This window comes from Haemorhous mexicanus, chromosome 16 (genome assembly GCF_027477595.1).
Source record: "Haemorhous mexicanus isolate bHaeMex1 chromosome 16, bHaeMex1.pri, whole genome shotgun sequence".
NCBI classification, from domain to species: Eukaryota; Metazoa; Chordata; class Aves; order Passeriformes; family Fringillidae; genus Haemorhous; species Haemorhous mexicanus.
The window spans coordinates 12019779-12037087 of record NC_082356.1 but is presented as its reverse complement, the minus strand read 5'-3'; the positions used below and the strand labels follow the sequence as shown (position 1 = coordinate 12037087).

At 51.5% G+C, this 17309-nt stretch overlaps 1 protein-coding gene across 1 annotated transcript in view; it reads left to right on the top strand.

Annotated features, from left to right (window-relative positions):
* Positions 1 to 17309, top strand: part of LOC132334955 (zinc finger protein 850-like) — a 300730-nt gene that overhangs the window by 52291 nt on the left and 231130 nt on the right. Inside the window, exon 2 of the mRNA XM_059861079.1 lies at positions 12810 to 12816. Within this exon, the coding sequence (XP_059717062.1) occupies positions 12810 to 12816 (7 nt within the window). The remainder of the gene's footprint in view (positions 1 to 12809; positions 12817 to 17309) is intronic.

The window sequence follows — 17309 nt, the reverse complement described above, 5'->3', positions numbered from 1 at the left end:
TTCTTCCCATTTTGAGCTGTAATGTTCTCAGAGTTGAGACCAAAAGTTCTTGTTGCTGCAGCAGAATTGCATCCTGCAGTGCTGCTGTGGGTGCCAGTTGAATGCCCAGGGGGATGCAGCTCCCTGGTGCTGTTCCCTGTCCCAGGCAGAGCCATCCAGTCAGTGCCTGGGCTGCCATTCTGTAAAGCAGGTGGAGCTGGGGCCAGTCAGTGCCTGGAGCTGTGGAGGGAAGGAGGGAGGGAGCTGTAGGGCCTGGGAGGGGTGATCAGCCACTCTGGAGGGCAGCTGGTGTCTCGTGCCCTCCAGGGCTGGGGCAAAGAGCTGAGTTCTCAGGCAGGGCAACAGCACCATGGCAGAGAAGGGAGTCATTTTTCCTGAGACACTGGAGCTGTGTGTTCCTTGAGCCTTAGTGAGCCCTGATCCTTGTTGGGAAGGCTCCCCCAGAGCTCATGGATCACTGGAACTGTGACAGGAGTCCTTGCAAGGCTTCTTGGGCAAAGGAGGGGCTGAGGCAGCTGTGGCACAAAGTGCTCTGCCTGGGGCACTTGGCAGCCTCTGGGTGCTGCCTCTCAGGGTTTGCCCCTCCTTGACGAGACCTGTTTGAGTGGGAAGAGGCAGAAGGCAATTTATCCCTGTAGGGCTGTTAAATGTCCATTTGACAGTGACCAATGTGTTCTGCTCCATTGCACAATCTTTGGGGGTAAACGTTCTCCATTCTCTCAGTATCTCTGATTCCCCTGGGGTCATCTCTTTGCCCAGATGTCTCGTGCCTGAGCTCCAAGTGTCCCCCTATGTGCTCCAGTATGATGAGTTCCACCTGAAGGTGCCCTATGAGAAGAAGCTCGTCATCAGGAATCCCAGCCACCTTCCTGGCTGCTACGGGCTTATTCCCCAGGTTTGGCATCACATCCACCTCCTCCTGTCAAATATTATTGAGGAGATTATTAGGGGGAAAAAGGGTTTGGGTAAGATCTAACTTTCTTGGTTTCTATTCAGTCTTAAAATCTGCTGAGAACAGGATCCTACCCGAATGGAAACTTGAGGAGGCAGTGTAAGCTGCTGAGGGAACAGTTGATGTTCTAGTCTTCAGGGTGTTTACTTGTGGGAGATCTTAGAGGGTTGTGAAAAGCTGCTGCCTCCACAGACAGCAATGCCTGTGCTGGCAGCCTTCTTGCAGGATCCCCTGGGAGTGCTAAGCCTCCAATACTTGCATCTTGTTTGTGCCTTTTACCTTTGTCCTGGGGAGTTTTAAACGTGTGTGTAAGTTGCTGTTGCGGTGGATGTAAAGGAGTCTAAAGTTTCTTCAGAGGTGCCTCTGAAGCTGCATTTCATTCTGTCCCTTCCAGAAACGCAAGGAGGACTCTGCTGTGTTCTACTCCAGCCCCCAGCCCTGTGGGATTGTCCAGCCCCAGAGCACAGCAGAGATCCCAGTTGTGGTGGAGGTGCAGGCGCTGGGCGAGCATCGCACCAACGTTCTCATCGGCGTGTTCGGGGATGAGAGAAACCCCCTGGTGAGGGCAAGGGGAGCTGTGTGCCTGTGGGCAACTGCTCCTGGCAGGGGGCACAGGGACAGGGATTCTTCTGGGGAAAACAGGCACAGGCTGCTGTGGAGAAGGACAGGAGGGATGGGTGGCACAAACAGCTCGTGCCTTAGAGGTGGGAATCTCAGAGTCTGACACAGAATGGAGTTCGGCTAAGCTGGGATCCAGGGTCATCGTAGTTCATTGTTCTTTAAAATGCTGTTAAATTTGGAAACATCTGGTTTAAAATGCCATCTCTCTGAGCACAAAAGAGGAGGTCAGAAGACTTCTGGGAACCTTGAGCTTTCTGTAAAAGAAAGGAAAGCTGGCATTTGAAGAGTGGATGCAAAGATTGAAACTTATCTTAAGACATATGGAAATGGTGACGCCAAATTCCCTGGATGGCAGCAAACATCTGAACCTGGGCCATTGTGGCACTGCCTGTAAATCAGTGAACAGGAAGGACAGGCAATGCAGGCTATGCCAGGGAACCTGAAGTGTGACAAAACAGTTGCTTTCAACTCTCAGGCTGCTTCTGTTAAAGAGGAGGGTTTCTCCCCACCAGAAGAACCAGTTGTTTAACTGTCAGCCTGGTCTTAACTAGAGATTTCTTGCAAATCTTTTACCTTTGGGCCAATTATATGTGGTTTGAAAGGTTCACTTACCTTAATCCTTTTCAATTTGGAGGTGAACATGTATATTTCTTTTCCCCCAAAAGCCCAGCATTTCAGCTGGAGAGTGCTAGGTGTCCCTGAAGAAATAACTTGAGCAGGGTTGAGCTGTTGAAGGTTTTTTAGGTTTCCCTGTTGTGGTTTGGTTTGGGTTTTTTAAAATCTTTCTTGCTTGCTTCCTGGCACAGAGAGCACAGTTACGGAGCTCAGGATGGCTGGCAGAAACCTCCCCAAGCCCAAGGGTGACAGAGCTTGGCAGGATCCCAGCACCACAGCCTGTGTATGTATGGATGGGGAATGTGACCTGAGTCACCTGGGAGTGCTGGAAAATGTCAACCAAGCCCCCAGCAGTGTCAGGGGAACATTCCTGATAAATCCCTGGTGGAGCTGCAGAGTTTCTGGCCTTGGGCACTGGGGGGGCTGTGCTGGCTGGGCACTGGCTGGGTCTGCCCCTGGGTGCCTCAGATCTCACCTTTTTGCTTGCCTTCTCTGTCTTTTCCTCTCCCACTGTGCTTTTGGCATCCCCACAAGGTGTTCATGCCTGTCCTCTGGAGCTGCTCAGTGCAAGCAGTTGCAGCTGCTGCAGCAGCTCAGTGTCATCCCTGGGCTGCCTTTAGAGCAGAGCTGCTCCAGCCTGGATTGGGAAGGGCTGGATCAAACCATTTCTCAGTTCAAGGTGCCAGCACCCAGCCAGGGGCTGCATCCTGACCAGGAGCTGCTGGTGCAGGTTTCCCTCCCTCCCACTGCAGGTCCCTGTTCATAGTTCTCTTATTTTCCAGAGATGAGCTTCACCCACCTAAATTCAAGCCCCAGCCACCAAAGGAGCAGAGAAGCAGCTGGGACTCCTCGGCATCTCGCTGGTGGCACTTCAAGATAAGAAGGGAGGAGCCAGTCCCAGCCCTGAGAGAAGTGCAGGACCTTGCCCAGTCTTCAGGAGCAGAGGTAGATTTTCTTGTCCACCCAGTGCTTGTGTTGCCTCCCCAGCCTGCCAGCACCAAGTCATGCTCGTGCTGACCTCCCTTTTTGCTGCCCTGCTGTCCTGTGCCCTGGCAGTGGGCTGGGCAGCAGGGCCAGTGGCTGGACATGGGGTGAGTGGGAGGGAGAAAGAGGAGAGTTTTCCTTGGAGAAGCTGACTCAGATCCTACAGGCCTGTGCTGAGTGTGGATGTTTTGCCTTGTTTCCTTCCCAATGTAAGATGAGACTTTTATCTGCATCATCATGGTCAGAGCTCCAACTTCCTTCCCAGAGCAAGCTGGGATGAGTCCTGATCTCCATGGAGCCTCTTCCCAAGCCAGCCAGACTCCCTGTGTGCAGGGCTCTGCTTTCACCCCAGAGCTGCTGTTGCACTGCTGGCCCTGAAGCTCTCTTACAAAGGGAGACTTTGCAGAGTGGCTGTCTCTTCCTCCCTGCATAGAAAATGGCTTGTTTTTCAGGTGCCAGCACAAACTCCTGAAAACCCTCCCCTCCCATGGGGCTTGGAGGGATTCAGGTGCTCCCTGGACGTAGTGCACACTCCCCTGGAAGGCAAGAGGGAATCTGTCTCACTTGCCCATTGTCAGTGTGGCCAGCAGGGCTGGAGCTCCCAGTGCCACTGGGGGCCCTCAGCACTGGCCACAGAGGGGCCTCCCCTCCCTCCAGGCCCAGCACAAAGTGCTGCTGAAGCAGCTGCTTGTTGGAGAGGCTGTGCAGGACACGTTGTGGGGCTGCCCAAGGACGCTGTGCAGCGCCTGTGGAGGGCACTGCTCCCCCTAGAACTCCTCAGGTGGTCCACAGGAAATTTTTGCAGGAGCTTTTGCTGTAGCACCTTGAGAAAGCAGCATTTAAATCAGAGAGAGAGGGGAAGAGCCTCAGGAGTCAGATGAGCTGGGCTGGACTCCTTCCCTCAGCTGCAAGAGCTCTCACTCTGAGTCTCCTTCTTTTCTAAAAGCAGGAAGTTTTTAAACCTTTTCAAGGCAAGTTGTGCATCAGAGAGCATTTCTGCTGCCAGGAGACATCCCAGTTCCCTTTCATGTAATGTACTAATTAATGCATTGACCTGTGAGCATGGGAGATTTTCCCCATGGTCCCTGCACTGGTCAGTGGCATGGATGCAGGAGGAGGTGAGGGTGATTCTGGCTGTGTTTGGGGAATAGGCCCCTCCAGGTCCAGCTGCACTTTGCTCCAAGATGCTCTTCTGCATCCATTTCCATGCTCAACACCTCATTCTCTCCTGTCTTCCATGCAGGCTTTCAGTATCCTGCCACTCTCAGGTGTGCTGCAGCCAGGACAGAGCCAGCAGGTCTCCTCCACCTTCTCTGGCCACCTCAGCAGCACCTCCAGTGTCACCAAGCTGTGCCACGTGGAGGGAGGCCCCACCTGCGAGGTGCTGGTGACCGGGGAGGCCTCAGGTGTCAGCTCCTCCCTGAGCCCCCGGGAGATCAGCTGTGGCTCTCAGGCACCTCTCAGGGAGAGGTGAGTGAGCCTTGCATGGGTTACTGCTCTGCCATGGGTTCTTGTCCCTGCAGGGCTTCCCTGCTCCAAGGACTCTGAGCTCAGAGGTGCTGCATAGCAAAGGCCAGAAGCAACACAGGGATGGCCACTCTGAGCTCCCTGGCTCCCAAGAGAGGAAGGACCTTCTTCTGTTGAGACAGAACATCTTCTTCTCTATTGGAGTGCTGAGCCCTCCTGGCTTAGCTGCTGCCTGCAGGGAGCTGGGCTCTGGGCTTGCCTTGGCACTGCCTCTGGAGGTGTCTTGAAGTCCATGGTGTTGAGTGGCATCTTCTTCATCATCTCCCTTCTTCACCAAAGCAGTGGGATTGTGGGATGGGCAGGTGTGGGGCACAGACCAAACCTTGCTTTGGGTCCTGCTCCTGCCCCAGAGGAAGTCCTTGCAATGCTGATCTGCCAGGTTCTCCTTGTGGTGGGACAGCACCCAGAAAAGCTCATGTCCTTGAGGCTCCCCTTCAGCTGCAGCAGTAGGCAAGCACAGGAGAAGCTCAGCTCCAGCAAGGCAGCCCAGCTCAGGACACACAGGCCAAGTGTGGAGCTGGGAGTGGAGGCTGCTCAAAGTAAGCCTGTGCATCAGGACTTCTTCAGGCCAGGCTGAAGTTGGTTTCATGGGGACGAGATGGATGAGGCTGCTTCTAATGGTTTCCATGGCAGCCAGCCCTGGTGTGCTTGGTCACAGCTGGGTTCCAGCAGGAAATCTGGCTGCCAAGAGCCTGTCTGGCAGGAGAGGAGTTCCTGCAGCCTTTGCTTTCTGACTGACAGGATTGTTCTCATTAAGGAGCAAGCTAGGAGTCCTTAAAACCGAAGATGAGGGACAGAGACTCTCTAACTAATTAAAGTCAGACAGTGGTGTGTTTATTAACACCGGCGGGCGGCACCAGAGCCGTCCCTAAAAGGCGTGACCGCGCTGCCCAAGGTTCTCTGCCCTCTCTTTATTTCCCAAGATCTTACATACAATACATCTGCACAGCCCCAGCACCTCCCATCCCTGCTCTGTATTCAAGTGAGGTCATTATTCCTTCACATCTGTGCAATTCTTCTCTTGAATTGGGTCGGTGGTCCCAAATTGGGTCAATGGTCTTAAGGGATGAAGTCAGGAATGTCTTCATCAGGTCTCTGTGACCCTCTGGCACGATCCAAGGTCCCCTGCTTAGTGATTGATTGACATCAAGCCCAGGTGCTAACCCATTGTTCTACTGGTTTCAATTTGTTCTTCTAACAGTTTACTTACTCCCCTTCCTTCTAGAAAGAAGCTCCTAATGGTAAACAATAGAATAATCAGCTCCAGCTTAAGCATCTCATAATCATTAACCTATGGTCTGCCTATCTACCTTACATGCTGATCCATGGGAATTGCTTCTAACCCTCAGCTGAAATTTTAACTCTTTAAAATCATGCTTCAGCTGTGCCCAGGGAGAAGGGGCTGAATGAGCTGAGTAAGAATGGTAGGAGAGAGAAGCAGATGTGAGCAATCTGTGCTCTGCTCTAACCTGGGAAGCCCAGAGACAAAGGGCGTTTTCAGCACCAGCACAGAGAGCTGGTGGATCAGCCTTTGGCACTGGGCTGGAGGGCTCTGGCTGAGCCTTAAGAGGGAGCTTGCACAGTCAAGACCTCATGATGGCAAAGCTCAGGTTTGGCTGGTCCTGGAGGTCCCCTTCCACCAATGCCTTCACTTGGGATGTTCCCAACCTCTGTGGGTAAGGAGAATTCATGGAGAAGGCCTCAGGGTCAAGGAATGAAGTGCAGGGCCAGCCAGGACTGGTGAGCCCGAGTTTCTGCTGGGGACTCTCAGCCATGTTTTCTGTTTTGTCTGCAGAAGGGAGCTGAAACAGCCAGCTCAAAAACTTCAGGAGGAGGCCAAAGTCTTAGAGGAGGAAGAGAGGCTGAAGAAGGGAAAGAAGGGAGTCTCTGTGGGGGAGCAACCTATAAAACCAGAGAAGGGGAAAAGCAAACTACCAGAGAAGAACAAAACCAAAATCCCAAAAAAGGAAACAAAATCCCCAGAGAAGAAGGAAAAGAAAGCCGCAGAGAAGAAAGAAACCAACGCTCCAGAGAAGGAGGTCACCGAAGAATCAGAGAGGAAGAAAACCAAAATCCCTGGGAATGAAAGCAAAGCACCAGAAAAGAAGGAGCCAAAACCCCAACAAAGAGGGAAGCAAAAGCCCAAAAGAAGGGGGGGAACTGAAATCCCCAAGGACCCAGCAGAGCTGGAGAAGAACTCCTTTTTCTTTATTCTCTCAACTTATTTTACATAGTTTGTCAGACCTCATGTGCAAGTGTAGTTAGTGAACAAATTTCTTAGCAGTTTTTCTATTATTGGTTAATAAAATAGATTGTAGTTGTTCATCAAATCTCTCTATTGTATTGTTTACCTGTTCTCTTCACTGATTCTCATGGCACAAATCCCTTGTTGTTGCAGGTGCATTTGTTTCTCACCCTCAGAATAGATTGTTCACAAAGTCTCATTCTCAAAATCGCTTCACATGGGAACTTGTAACTGCTTAGCTGCACTCAGAGGAGATGACAGGCCAGCTGTTAATAGAGCAGAGCAAGGCCTGATTTCATAAGGCCTTTCTTTTATCATTATTCTACCTGTCTATGGCATCTCCTCCTTTTTGTTCATTTAAAAAAGGCTCCCATGTTCTGATGTTTAAACTGCTCACTCTTGTGAGGGATTATCTCATCAAGGGTATCACTGGTTATCTATTAGATATGGGATAAGGTAGATAAAAGAGCAATTACAATCAACAAAACTCACCAAATTCTATCAAGTCATTGCCACAGGGTTTTGCAGCATGAGAAAACAGAAGAATAATGTCCAATGTCTCTTGGGGAAATGGAAAGAAATGACCACTGTTTCCAATTAGTTGAGAAGTGTGAGAAAGTCCATTAGCTGGAAATGTTGATCTTTGCCATCCCTGAATGTCCTCCTGGGAGCTGGAACAGGGAATAACTGGAGAAGGTCAGTAGGAGCACTGTACCATGAGGGTGCCCGTAGGCTTTTGTTGGCAAATTGCCTCTGTCAGTTTCCAGACCCAGCCATGTCTTGGCAGTCCTCCTCCTGCTCCTGCTCTGGCCACAGAGGCTGCAAGGTGATGAGGTTATTTCTCTTTGCCCTGGGCCTCATCTTTTCAGAGCTGATCAGTGTCTGATGGAATGAACAGGTGACTGCTTTGAGCTGCTGCTGATAAAACACGGGCACATCTTCTCCTGAAGGTAATGAATCAATTGGGCTTCACTGTGGTGCACTCAGTTGGGATTTAGATGTGGTGAGCTTTTATCCAAATTTCTCATGTAAATATTGCATCATTCAGAATGATTAGTTGTCCAAATTTCTCATGTACATTTTGCATTATTTGAACGTTCTTAAGGCGTTCATTCCTCTTCTTTTTTGTTTTTTAAGAATGAGATGCATGTCTTTTGTTATGAGTATGAAGCAACATCACAGTAAAATAATACATGCAGTGGACAAGAAACTTACAGCAATTGGGAATTATTTGGATACAACAATCAGGAATATTTCAAATAGTAGACAAAACTAACAACATAGGTGGAATTAGGTAAATAGCAATCTCTGAAATAATGTACCATCATCCCAGAGTCTGCAAACAGCTGACAAACCTCCATTCAGGGGGGACTTGGATCATTATTTCCAGATAATAATTCCCAAGCTCCCTTTAAAAATACTTCAACTGTCATGTCTAGAGGGTCAGATTGCCAAGTCCAAGCAACTCAAATCTCGTTTTGATGCAGAAAACATCTGGCTCTGTTGGCAAATTCCCGTCCAGGCAGAGCTGAGGCCTGGCCACCACCCAAGCTCTAAGTGGGAGAGAATTCCCTAAAGGTAATTTAAAACAAGGCTCTTGAGAATGGCACTTAGGAGTGAAGGTCTGGGGGTGACAGACTAATGAACCACCCAATAGCTGTCTCCTCCAAAATTCCCTCAGCACAGAGATGCTTTAAACCCAGCAAACTGTTGGAGTGGTTCTGTAATAATAATTGGGGCTGCATCTGATTCCTTAGAGGAGATGTCACAACACCATCAGTTTAGAGGAGGCTTCCCACAGAGCTGAGAGATCATTTCTTGGAACTCTGAAAAATCCTTAAAAATGCTGAGAGAGCCCTGGGTCAAACCATGGAGGATTTTGGTGGGATTTGGGGCAGATTGTTTGGTGTGTATCCAGAGTGACTTTGGGCAGATTTGGGGCCTGCTTGGGGCAGGTTTGGGGCAGGTTTGTTGCTGATGTTGGGGTTTTTCTCCCGTTTGCCCAGCTGTGGGCAAAGCCCCGAAGCACATCCTGTTCCTGCCCCAGCTCCTGAGGAGCCCGAGGAGCTGATGCTCTCCATGCTCTGCACCCAGGGAGATCTGGGGCAATCCCGGCATCCGGGGGATTCCGGGGATTCTGGGCGGCCTTTGGGCATTGGGGGATTTGGGGGCTTGGGGGGCTTTGGGCTGGATTGTTTGGGGAAAGTATCGGGATTTTGGGGGGAATGTCTGCATTTTGGTGGGAAATTTCTGGGTTTTTTTAGCGGGCAATGTCTGAATTTTTGTGCCTTCTGGATTTTTTGGGGGAATTTCTGGAATATTTTTTGAGGGGGAATTTTGGGGTTTTTGGAGGAATGTTTTTGCATTTTTGGGGCAGAAAATTCTGGATTTTTGGGAATGTTTCTGCAGTTTTTTGGAATGTTTCTCCATGGAGAACAGGGTTGATTTTGGAATTTTTGAGGAGGAATGTTTTTGAATTGTCTGGGGAAAGTTCCTCACTTTTTGGAAATGTTCCAGGATTTTTTGGAGGAGCATTTCTGGATTTCTTTGGGGAACATTTCTGACTTTTTGGGGGAATGTTTCTGGGTTTCTTTTTGAGAACATTTCTGGACATTTTTTGGAGAACTGTTACTCAACAGGGAGCATTTCTGAATTTGGGGGGGGCACATTTCTGTATTTTTTGGGGGAACATTCCCGGGTTTCTGGGGGAACACTCCCAGGTGTCTGGGGCATGTTTCAGGGAGTCTGTGGAACATTCCTGGCTATCTGGGGAACATTCCCAGCTGTCTGGAGAACGTTCCCGGGTTTCTGGGGCTCTCCTGGCCCCGTTCCCATCCCAGGTTCCCGGGGTTCCAGGAGCTGCCCTGGTGCCCGGGCGCCGCGACATCGCCTGGGTGCAGTTGGACACCGAGGTGCAGGCAGGCGCCGCCCGCGAGGCCCTGCAGGGCTCCAGCATCACCCAGAGCAGCGCCAGGAAGATCTCCTGCGCCAAAATGGGACCCAGAACACCCCAAACCCCACCTAAACACCCCCAAACCCAAAAAAACAGGTCTGAAATACCCCAAAATCCTGAAAAACTGCCTCAAACCCGCCCCTAAATACCCAAAAACTGCCCCAAAACACCCCAAATCCCTCCAAACCACCCCAAAATCCCATAGAAATGCTTTGAAATCCCTCCAAACTTTCCCAAAATCCTTCAAAACTGCTCCTGAATACCCAGAATCACCTTAAAAGCCTTCAAGTTGCCACAAAATCCCATAGAAGCACCCCAAAATCCCATTGAAGCACCCTTAACTCCCTCCAGACTGCCCCAAAATCTCATAGAAACACCCCAAAATCCCATAGAAACACCCCAAAATTCCACAAATCCACCAAAAAACACCATAAATCCCATCAACTGCTCCTAAATCCCATAGAAACACCCCAAAATCCCATAGAAACACCCCAAAATCCCACAAAACTCCCCTAAAACACCCTAAATCCCATAAAACTGCTCCCAAATTCCATAGAACTGCCCTCAAATGACATAGAAACACCCCAAAATCTCAGAAAACTGCCCAAAAAACAGCCCTTACCTTGCCCCAAACCCCCACATGCCCCTACTTCCCTGGGTAAGTTCAGCTCAGCCCAAATCCTCTTTTTTTTAATCCCGAATCCTTGTTTTTTCAGCCCCAAAATCTCTTTTCATCTCAAATCTCATTTTTTGACCCCAAATCCTTCTTTGTGCACCCCAAATTTCCTTTTCCCATCCCAAATCCTCCTTTTCCCACCACAAATTCTCCTTTTTCCACCATCCTTTGTGTGTCCCCAGTCCCTTTTCCCATCCCAAAATCTCCCTTTTCCACCCCTATTTCCCACTGCAAATCCCCCTTCCTCACCCCAAACCCTTTCCTCATCCCAAATCTCCTTTTTCGACCCCAAATCCCTTTTGCCAACCCAAAATCTTTCCCCATCCTGAATCCCCCAATTCCCACCACAATTTGCCTTTTCCTCTCCCCACCCTAAATCCCCTTTTCCCACCCTAAATCCCTTTTCCCACTCAAATCCCCTTTTCCCACTCAAATCCCCCTTTTCCACCCCAAAGCCTTTATTGTACATCCCAAATCCCTCTCATTTCACCCCAAACCCTTTTTTCCCACTCCAGATCCCTTTTTCCCACCCCAAATCCTCCTTCTTTCACCCCAAAATCTCCTTTTTCCATCCAAATTCCTTCTTTTCCCACCCCAAATCTCCTCACCCCAAATCCTTCTCCTTTCACCCCAAATCCCCTTCTGCCACCCCAGATCCCCACCCCAAATCCCCTTTCCCAGCCCCCAGGGGTTTTGGGCTTCCCGAGGGGTTTTTTGGGGTTTTTCCCAGCATTGTACCCAGGGTCTCTCTGCAGACATTGCACCTGGAGCTGCCCCAAATAAACCCCAAATAACCGGAAATAACCCCAATTAAACCCAAATAACCCCAAATTTTGGGGACGGGGGGGAGGGGGGGTTTGATACTAAAACTTTGGGGGTTTTTGACACTTCAGGATTTGGGATTTGGGGGTATTTGACAAAACTTTTGGGAGTGAGGAGTTTAATCCTAAAATGTGGGGGTTTGGGGGGGGGGGGGATTGATCCTAAAATTTGTGGTTTAGGAGAGTTTGACACCTTGGGGTTTGGGGGGGTTGACCAAGAATCTGGGATTTGGGTGTGTTTGACATCCCAGGATTTGGGAGTTGGGAGTTTTTGTCCCCAGGATTTGGGGATCAGGGGTTTGACCCCAAAGTTTGAGAATTAGGGGTATTGACCCCAAGATTTGGAGGGATTTAACCACAAAGTTGAGGGGATCAGGGGGATTTGACACCCCAGGGTTTGGGATCAGGGGGGCTTTGACCCCAAAGTTTGGGAACTGGGGGGTTTTACCCCAAACATTGAGGATGAGGAGGGTTGGACACCCCAGATATTTCAAACCCCAGGAGTTGGGGATTGGGGGTTTTAACCCCAGACTTTGGGGGTTGGGGGTGTTTGACACCTCAGGATTTTGGATTGGGGGGTTTTTGACCCCAGACTTTGGGAACAGGTGCTGTTGGGCACCCCAAATGTTTCAAACCCCAGGATTTGGGGTCAGGGGGATTTAACCTCAACGTTTGGGAACTGGGGAGTGTTTGATACCCCAGGATCTGGGATTTGGGGGTTTGATCCTAAAAATTGGGGTTCGGGCGGGGGGGGGAAGGTTGAGATTCCGGAGTTTGGGGGTGTTTGACCCCCCCAGGATTTGGGGTCGGGGACGATTGACCCCAGGATTTGGGGTGTTTGACCCCAATGTTTGACCCCCTGGGTTTGGGTTGAGATCGGAGCCATTCCCTGGGAACAGCGGCGGGATCGGGATTGAGAACGAGATCGGCAAGGGGAAAGACCCTGACCCAATCCCGGACCCCAATCCCAGGGAGAGACCCCGCCCCAGTCCCGGAATGGACCCATCCCCACAATCCCGGACCCCTCCCCAGTCCCAGCCCCTCCCCCAGTCCCAGCTCCTCCCCAGCCGCTGAACGGACCCTCCCTCAATCCCAGCCCGCCCCAATCCAGACCGGAGCCATCCCCAGAGCCTCCCCCATTCCCCACCCGGACCCTTCAATCCCATTTTGGGGCGGCTCCTGCCGCTTCCAGCCCATTCCCGGGGGTTCCACAGAGCCCCGGGGACCCTCCCCATTTTGGGGGTGTTGGGGTGGCCCCAGGGCCGCCCCGAGGGCCGGGGGGGATCGAAAGCCCCAAACCCGAGGGGCTCCTGGGGGTGCCCAGTTCCTCCCGTCCACACCCCAAAACAGATCCTGGCCAATCAGAGCGCGGGGCGCTGATGACTCATCAGTGTCCAGGAGCGGAATTTGGGGAGGGGGGAGGTGACCCCGGGGATGGGGATGGGGCGTGCGGGGGCAGCTGGGGCCGTACTGGTGGCACTGGTGGTGCTGGGAACGCCGTGAGAGAGGGGGCGGGGGCCCCAAATTCAACCAAAGGGGGGTTGGGACCCCCAAAGGGAGCAGGAGGGGCCTGGAACCCCCAAAACCAAGCACGGGGGAGGGGATTGGGGATTGGGGGAACGATGGGGAAGGGGCGGGAGGGTGGGAGGAAAGAGAGGGATGGGACCCCCAGATTGAGCTGGGAGGGAGCTGTGGACTGGGGGAATGCTGGGACAGGGGAGGAGAGGGGAGGGAAAGGTGGAGTGGGACAAACTGGGCCAGAAAATCAAACCCTACAGTCAGACAGAGCAGGGATTTGTTTATCCACCGCGGGGAGCGAGGGGGATCTCTCTGGGAAAAACCCACTCGATCTCTTTTAGCCTTCAGTTACATTTTAAAAGTCCCAATTACAACACTTCATTAGCATACTCACATTTGCATAAATCTGTGTCACGGTTTCACAGCCGTGTGTGGCTTCAGCGCCTGGGTCAGCTCCTCCTGTGGTGCTCGTCAGTCTTCTGGTGGTCTTTTGATGAAGGCTTCTGTAGTCCTCCTCACGTTGGAACTTTTTCCCTGGATCATCAGCCCATGCCTGGTGCTCCTTGTTCTTCAGTCTAGCCTGGTTTTAGCTGATTTTGCCCTTTGCAAGTTCTGTTAAAACTTGCTCTCCTGCTCTTGGTGCGTTTGTTGTGTCCCTTGCTCTGCTCTCTGGCTTTCTCTGCTGTCTCGCTGGCTTTGCCTGCACATCTCGCTCCAGTGCTGCTCGTGGTGAACCTTTCCTTGCACAGCCCTGAGGATTCCCCCCAGCCCGGGCTCCCAGCAGCTCCACGCCCGGCCAGGAGGAGCAGCAGGGCCGGGGCTGACAGGGCGTCCCCCCAGATGTGGCCCCCGCTGGTGACACAGCCGGGCACTTGGGAGGCTGCCTCAGGCATTATTGTCCCCCAGCATCTCAGGAGGGAGCAGAAAATCCTCCTGCAGACGCTGATTCCGGAGGCTCCCAGAGCTTCCTTGTCTCCAGGAGCTTCTGTCAAGTCCCAGTGGAACCTCAGTGCTGCATTGTTCCACAGCCTCACAGCGCTCTCCTGGCTTCCATGAGGTCCCTCTGTGTCCTGCTGCAGCCTTGGCTCCATGAGGGTCTCCTGGCTCCATGAGGGTCTCCTGGCTCCATCAGGGTCTCCTGGCTTCCATGAGGGTCTCCTGGTTTCCATGATGCTCCACTCTGTCCCAAGGGGCATCTGCGGCTCAGCTTTGGAGCCCTGCAAGATCCAAAGATTCCCTTCCAAAAATCACCAGCCCAGGGACCCCCAGGATGTTTGGGCTGAGCTCCCGCTCCCCAGGCACCTGCATGGAACCCAAGTGACCGCTGTGACTCCATGGAATGTCCTGGAACAAACTGTCCCTTGTCAGACAGTGGGGTGCCATGGGACACAGGTGCCCCTGGGACACGGCCACTGCCCATGGAACCAGGTGTCCATGGTGACAGAGCCAGGCCTGATGGAACACTGGAGAACATTGTTACCCCATGGAATCTCATGGAACCAGGTGTCCATGGTGACAGAGCCAGGCCTGATGGAACACTGGAGAACATTGTTACTCCATGGAATCTCATGGAACCAGGTGTCCATGGTGACAGAGCCAGGCCTCATGGAACCTAATGGAACACAGGAGAACATCGTTACCTGTTGGAACCCTGGCTGCTGAGAATTTTAGACTTTTTGAGCTGACATTGACCCCCTAGAGAACACTGCATTTGACCTGAGGCTGTGGAGAAGGCTTCCAAAATGGAATGATGGAACTGGGATTACATCCTTGAATGGAAGGGTGTAATAGCACACGGTGGAAAACTGAGAGTTTAAAGTTTTAGAATATAGTAATATATATAAAGCAAGATGGAGGTTTCAGGGCAGAGTTGATAGTTTTTCTTTGCCTTCTTCTTCACCTTCTTCTTCCTTACGCTCTACTTTTCCTTCTCCTTCTCTTCCTTCTTCTTCACCTTCTTCTCCTCCTCCTCCTCACCCTCGTCCTCTCTCTTCCTCCTCCTCAGGTTTGGGTGGTATTGTGTAATTGGATAAAAAAGTCCCTGTTGTCAGGCACAGGTGGTTGGTTGTTGGATTAAAAGTAAAAATAATTGAGGTGTCATCTCTTAATTGGACAGTTTATCCTTAAAAGACCTTGCAGAGGGAGAGATGGGGCTCCATTTTTACCTTGTTAGCGAAGTGCTGCAGAACTCACAGCTCGTGAGACTGTTGTATAGACAAGAGCTAATGAACATCTGAGTCCAAACAAGAAACACTGTCTTGTGATTTAATCCTGACCTTGGCAGAGAAGAAGCAAAAGAATTGACTGTTCCCCCACGGAATCTCATGGAACCAGGTGTCCACTGTTTCACAGTGCAGCCTCAGAGAGGGTGAGACCATTGTGCCACAATGGAATATCCTGAAACCAAGGCTCCATTGTGACAAACCTGGGCTTTATGAAACCAAGGACACCGCTGGGATGCAATGGAATCTCAAGGAACCAAGGGTCAACTGTCAACACATCAGCTTCTCAGGAAACCAAGGAAAACACTGTGACACACAGAGGGGCCTCATGAGACCCAAGAGACCATGGTGACACCATGGAATCTCATGTAACCAAGTCTGAATTGTTACAGGACCCAGGAGACCATGGTGACACCAGGGAATCTCATGGAACCAAGTGTCCCGAGTTTCACAGCTCAGCCCCATGGAGCGCTGGAGACCATTGTGTCCCAGTGGGAACACAGGGAACAAAGGCTCCACTGTGACACAGCAGGGCCTCATGGAATGCAAGAGATCATCCTGATGGAATGGAAACTCATGGAACCAAGGGCCCACTCTTTGGCTGCATGGCCCCATGGAATGCTGGAGACCATTGTGGCACCATGGAATGAATGGCACAAAGGCTCCACTGGGACCCAGCAGGGCCTCATGGAACCAAGGACACCGCTGGGATACAATGGAATCTCATGGAACCAAGGTCCAGTTGTGACAAAGCTGGGCCTCATGGAACCAAGGACACCCCGTGATGGAAGGGAATCTCATGGAACCAAGGATCAATTGCCAACACATCAGGTTCTCATGAGACCAAGCAGAACATTGTGACACAGGGCAATCTCATGGAAGCAAGGCTCTGCTTTGATCAAGTGGGGCCTCATGGGACACAGGTGCCATGCTGTGTCATCATGGACACTTGCTTCCTCCAAGGCTGAAAGTGTCCCAGTGGCACTGGGCTTCCATGAGGCCATGCTTTGTCACAATGGAGCCTTGGTTCCATGAGATTCCATTGTCCCACAGTGGTCTCCTGGGTGCCATGGGGCCTGCCTTTGTCCCAGTGGAACCTTGCTTGCAGGAGCCTTGGCAATGTCCCAGTGGCACAGGGGTTCCATGAGACCCTGCCGTGTCCCAAGGGGCCCTTGGCTCCATCAGCTTCCATTGTGTCACAGAGCTCTCCTGGGTCCCATGAGGCCTTGGTCTGCCACAGGGGTGTCTTGTTCCTCCTGGGCCTGACAATGTCCCAGTGGCACCTGTGTCCCATGAAGCCCCACTTGATCAAAGCAGAGCCTTGGGTTAACAACTGACCCTTGTTTCCTTGAGATTCCATTTGTGAAAAACACGTTCACCCTCCTGTGAAAATGTAAAAAGTTTAATAAAGGACAGTGGGAGACCAGGACCATGGAGCAAAGGTTATTATGGCCGGGTGCATCTTGGCACTCAGCCAGAAGCACCCTGTTCCCTTCGGAGATCCCCCTGAAATACTTTTTCCCTTACACCAGCCTGTTGCATATTCATAGACCCTCATGCATATCCATAAACTACTTCACATATTCCAGGAACTCTTCTACATGGCCCCTCCTTGGGTCTGCCTTTTCAGAGCATGTGTGTTTCTTGGCTGTGGTTTTGGCTCCTTCTCTTTATCACCTCCAGGTTTTGGGCCTTGGTCCACTCTGCTTTCAGACAGGGAGTGCTGATAGTTGGCAGATCTGTGCAGGTGTCCTCATCCTGTGTGCATTGGATGTTATCCCATCCCAGCAGGCAGTTTAACACAAGCATGCTTCTCTCAGCTATTTCACTGCAATGTCTAAGCTCAATTAACAACAGAAATAAAAATTATGTCTTTAGAACAAAGTTACTTTAACATCACACAAAGAAAATCCATTTTAATATTTGCAATAAGCCAATATTATAATATGTATCTATAACAGGGTGAAGGAGCCCTGGCCCAGGCTGTGGCCCTGGGGGACACGGGGACGCTGCTGGGGGGTCCCTGTCCTCCTGTCCCACCCCCATGGCCCCGGCCCCCCGTCCTCATGTCAGGCTCTGGGGTCGATCTCGTGGAACATCCTCTGGGGGAGGCTGCGGGGCCGGGGGCGGGGGGACCCAGGGGGAGAGGGGACCCTGCTGGGCACGAGCAGGGTT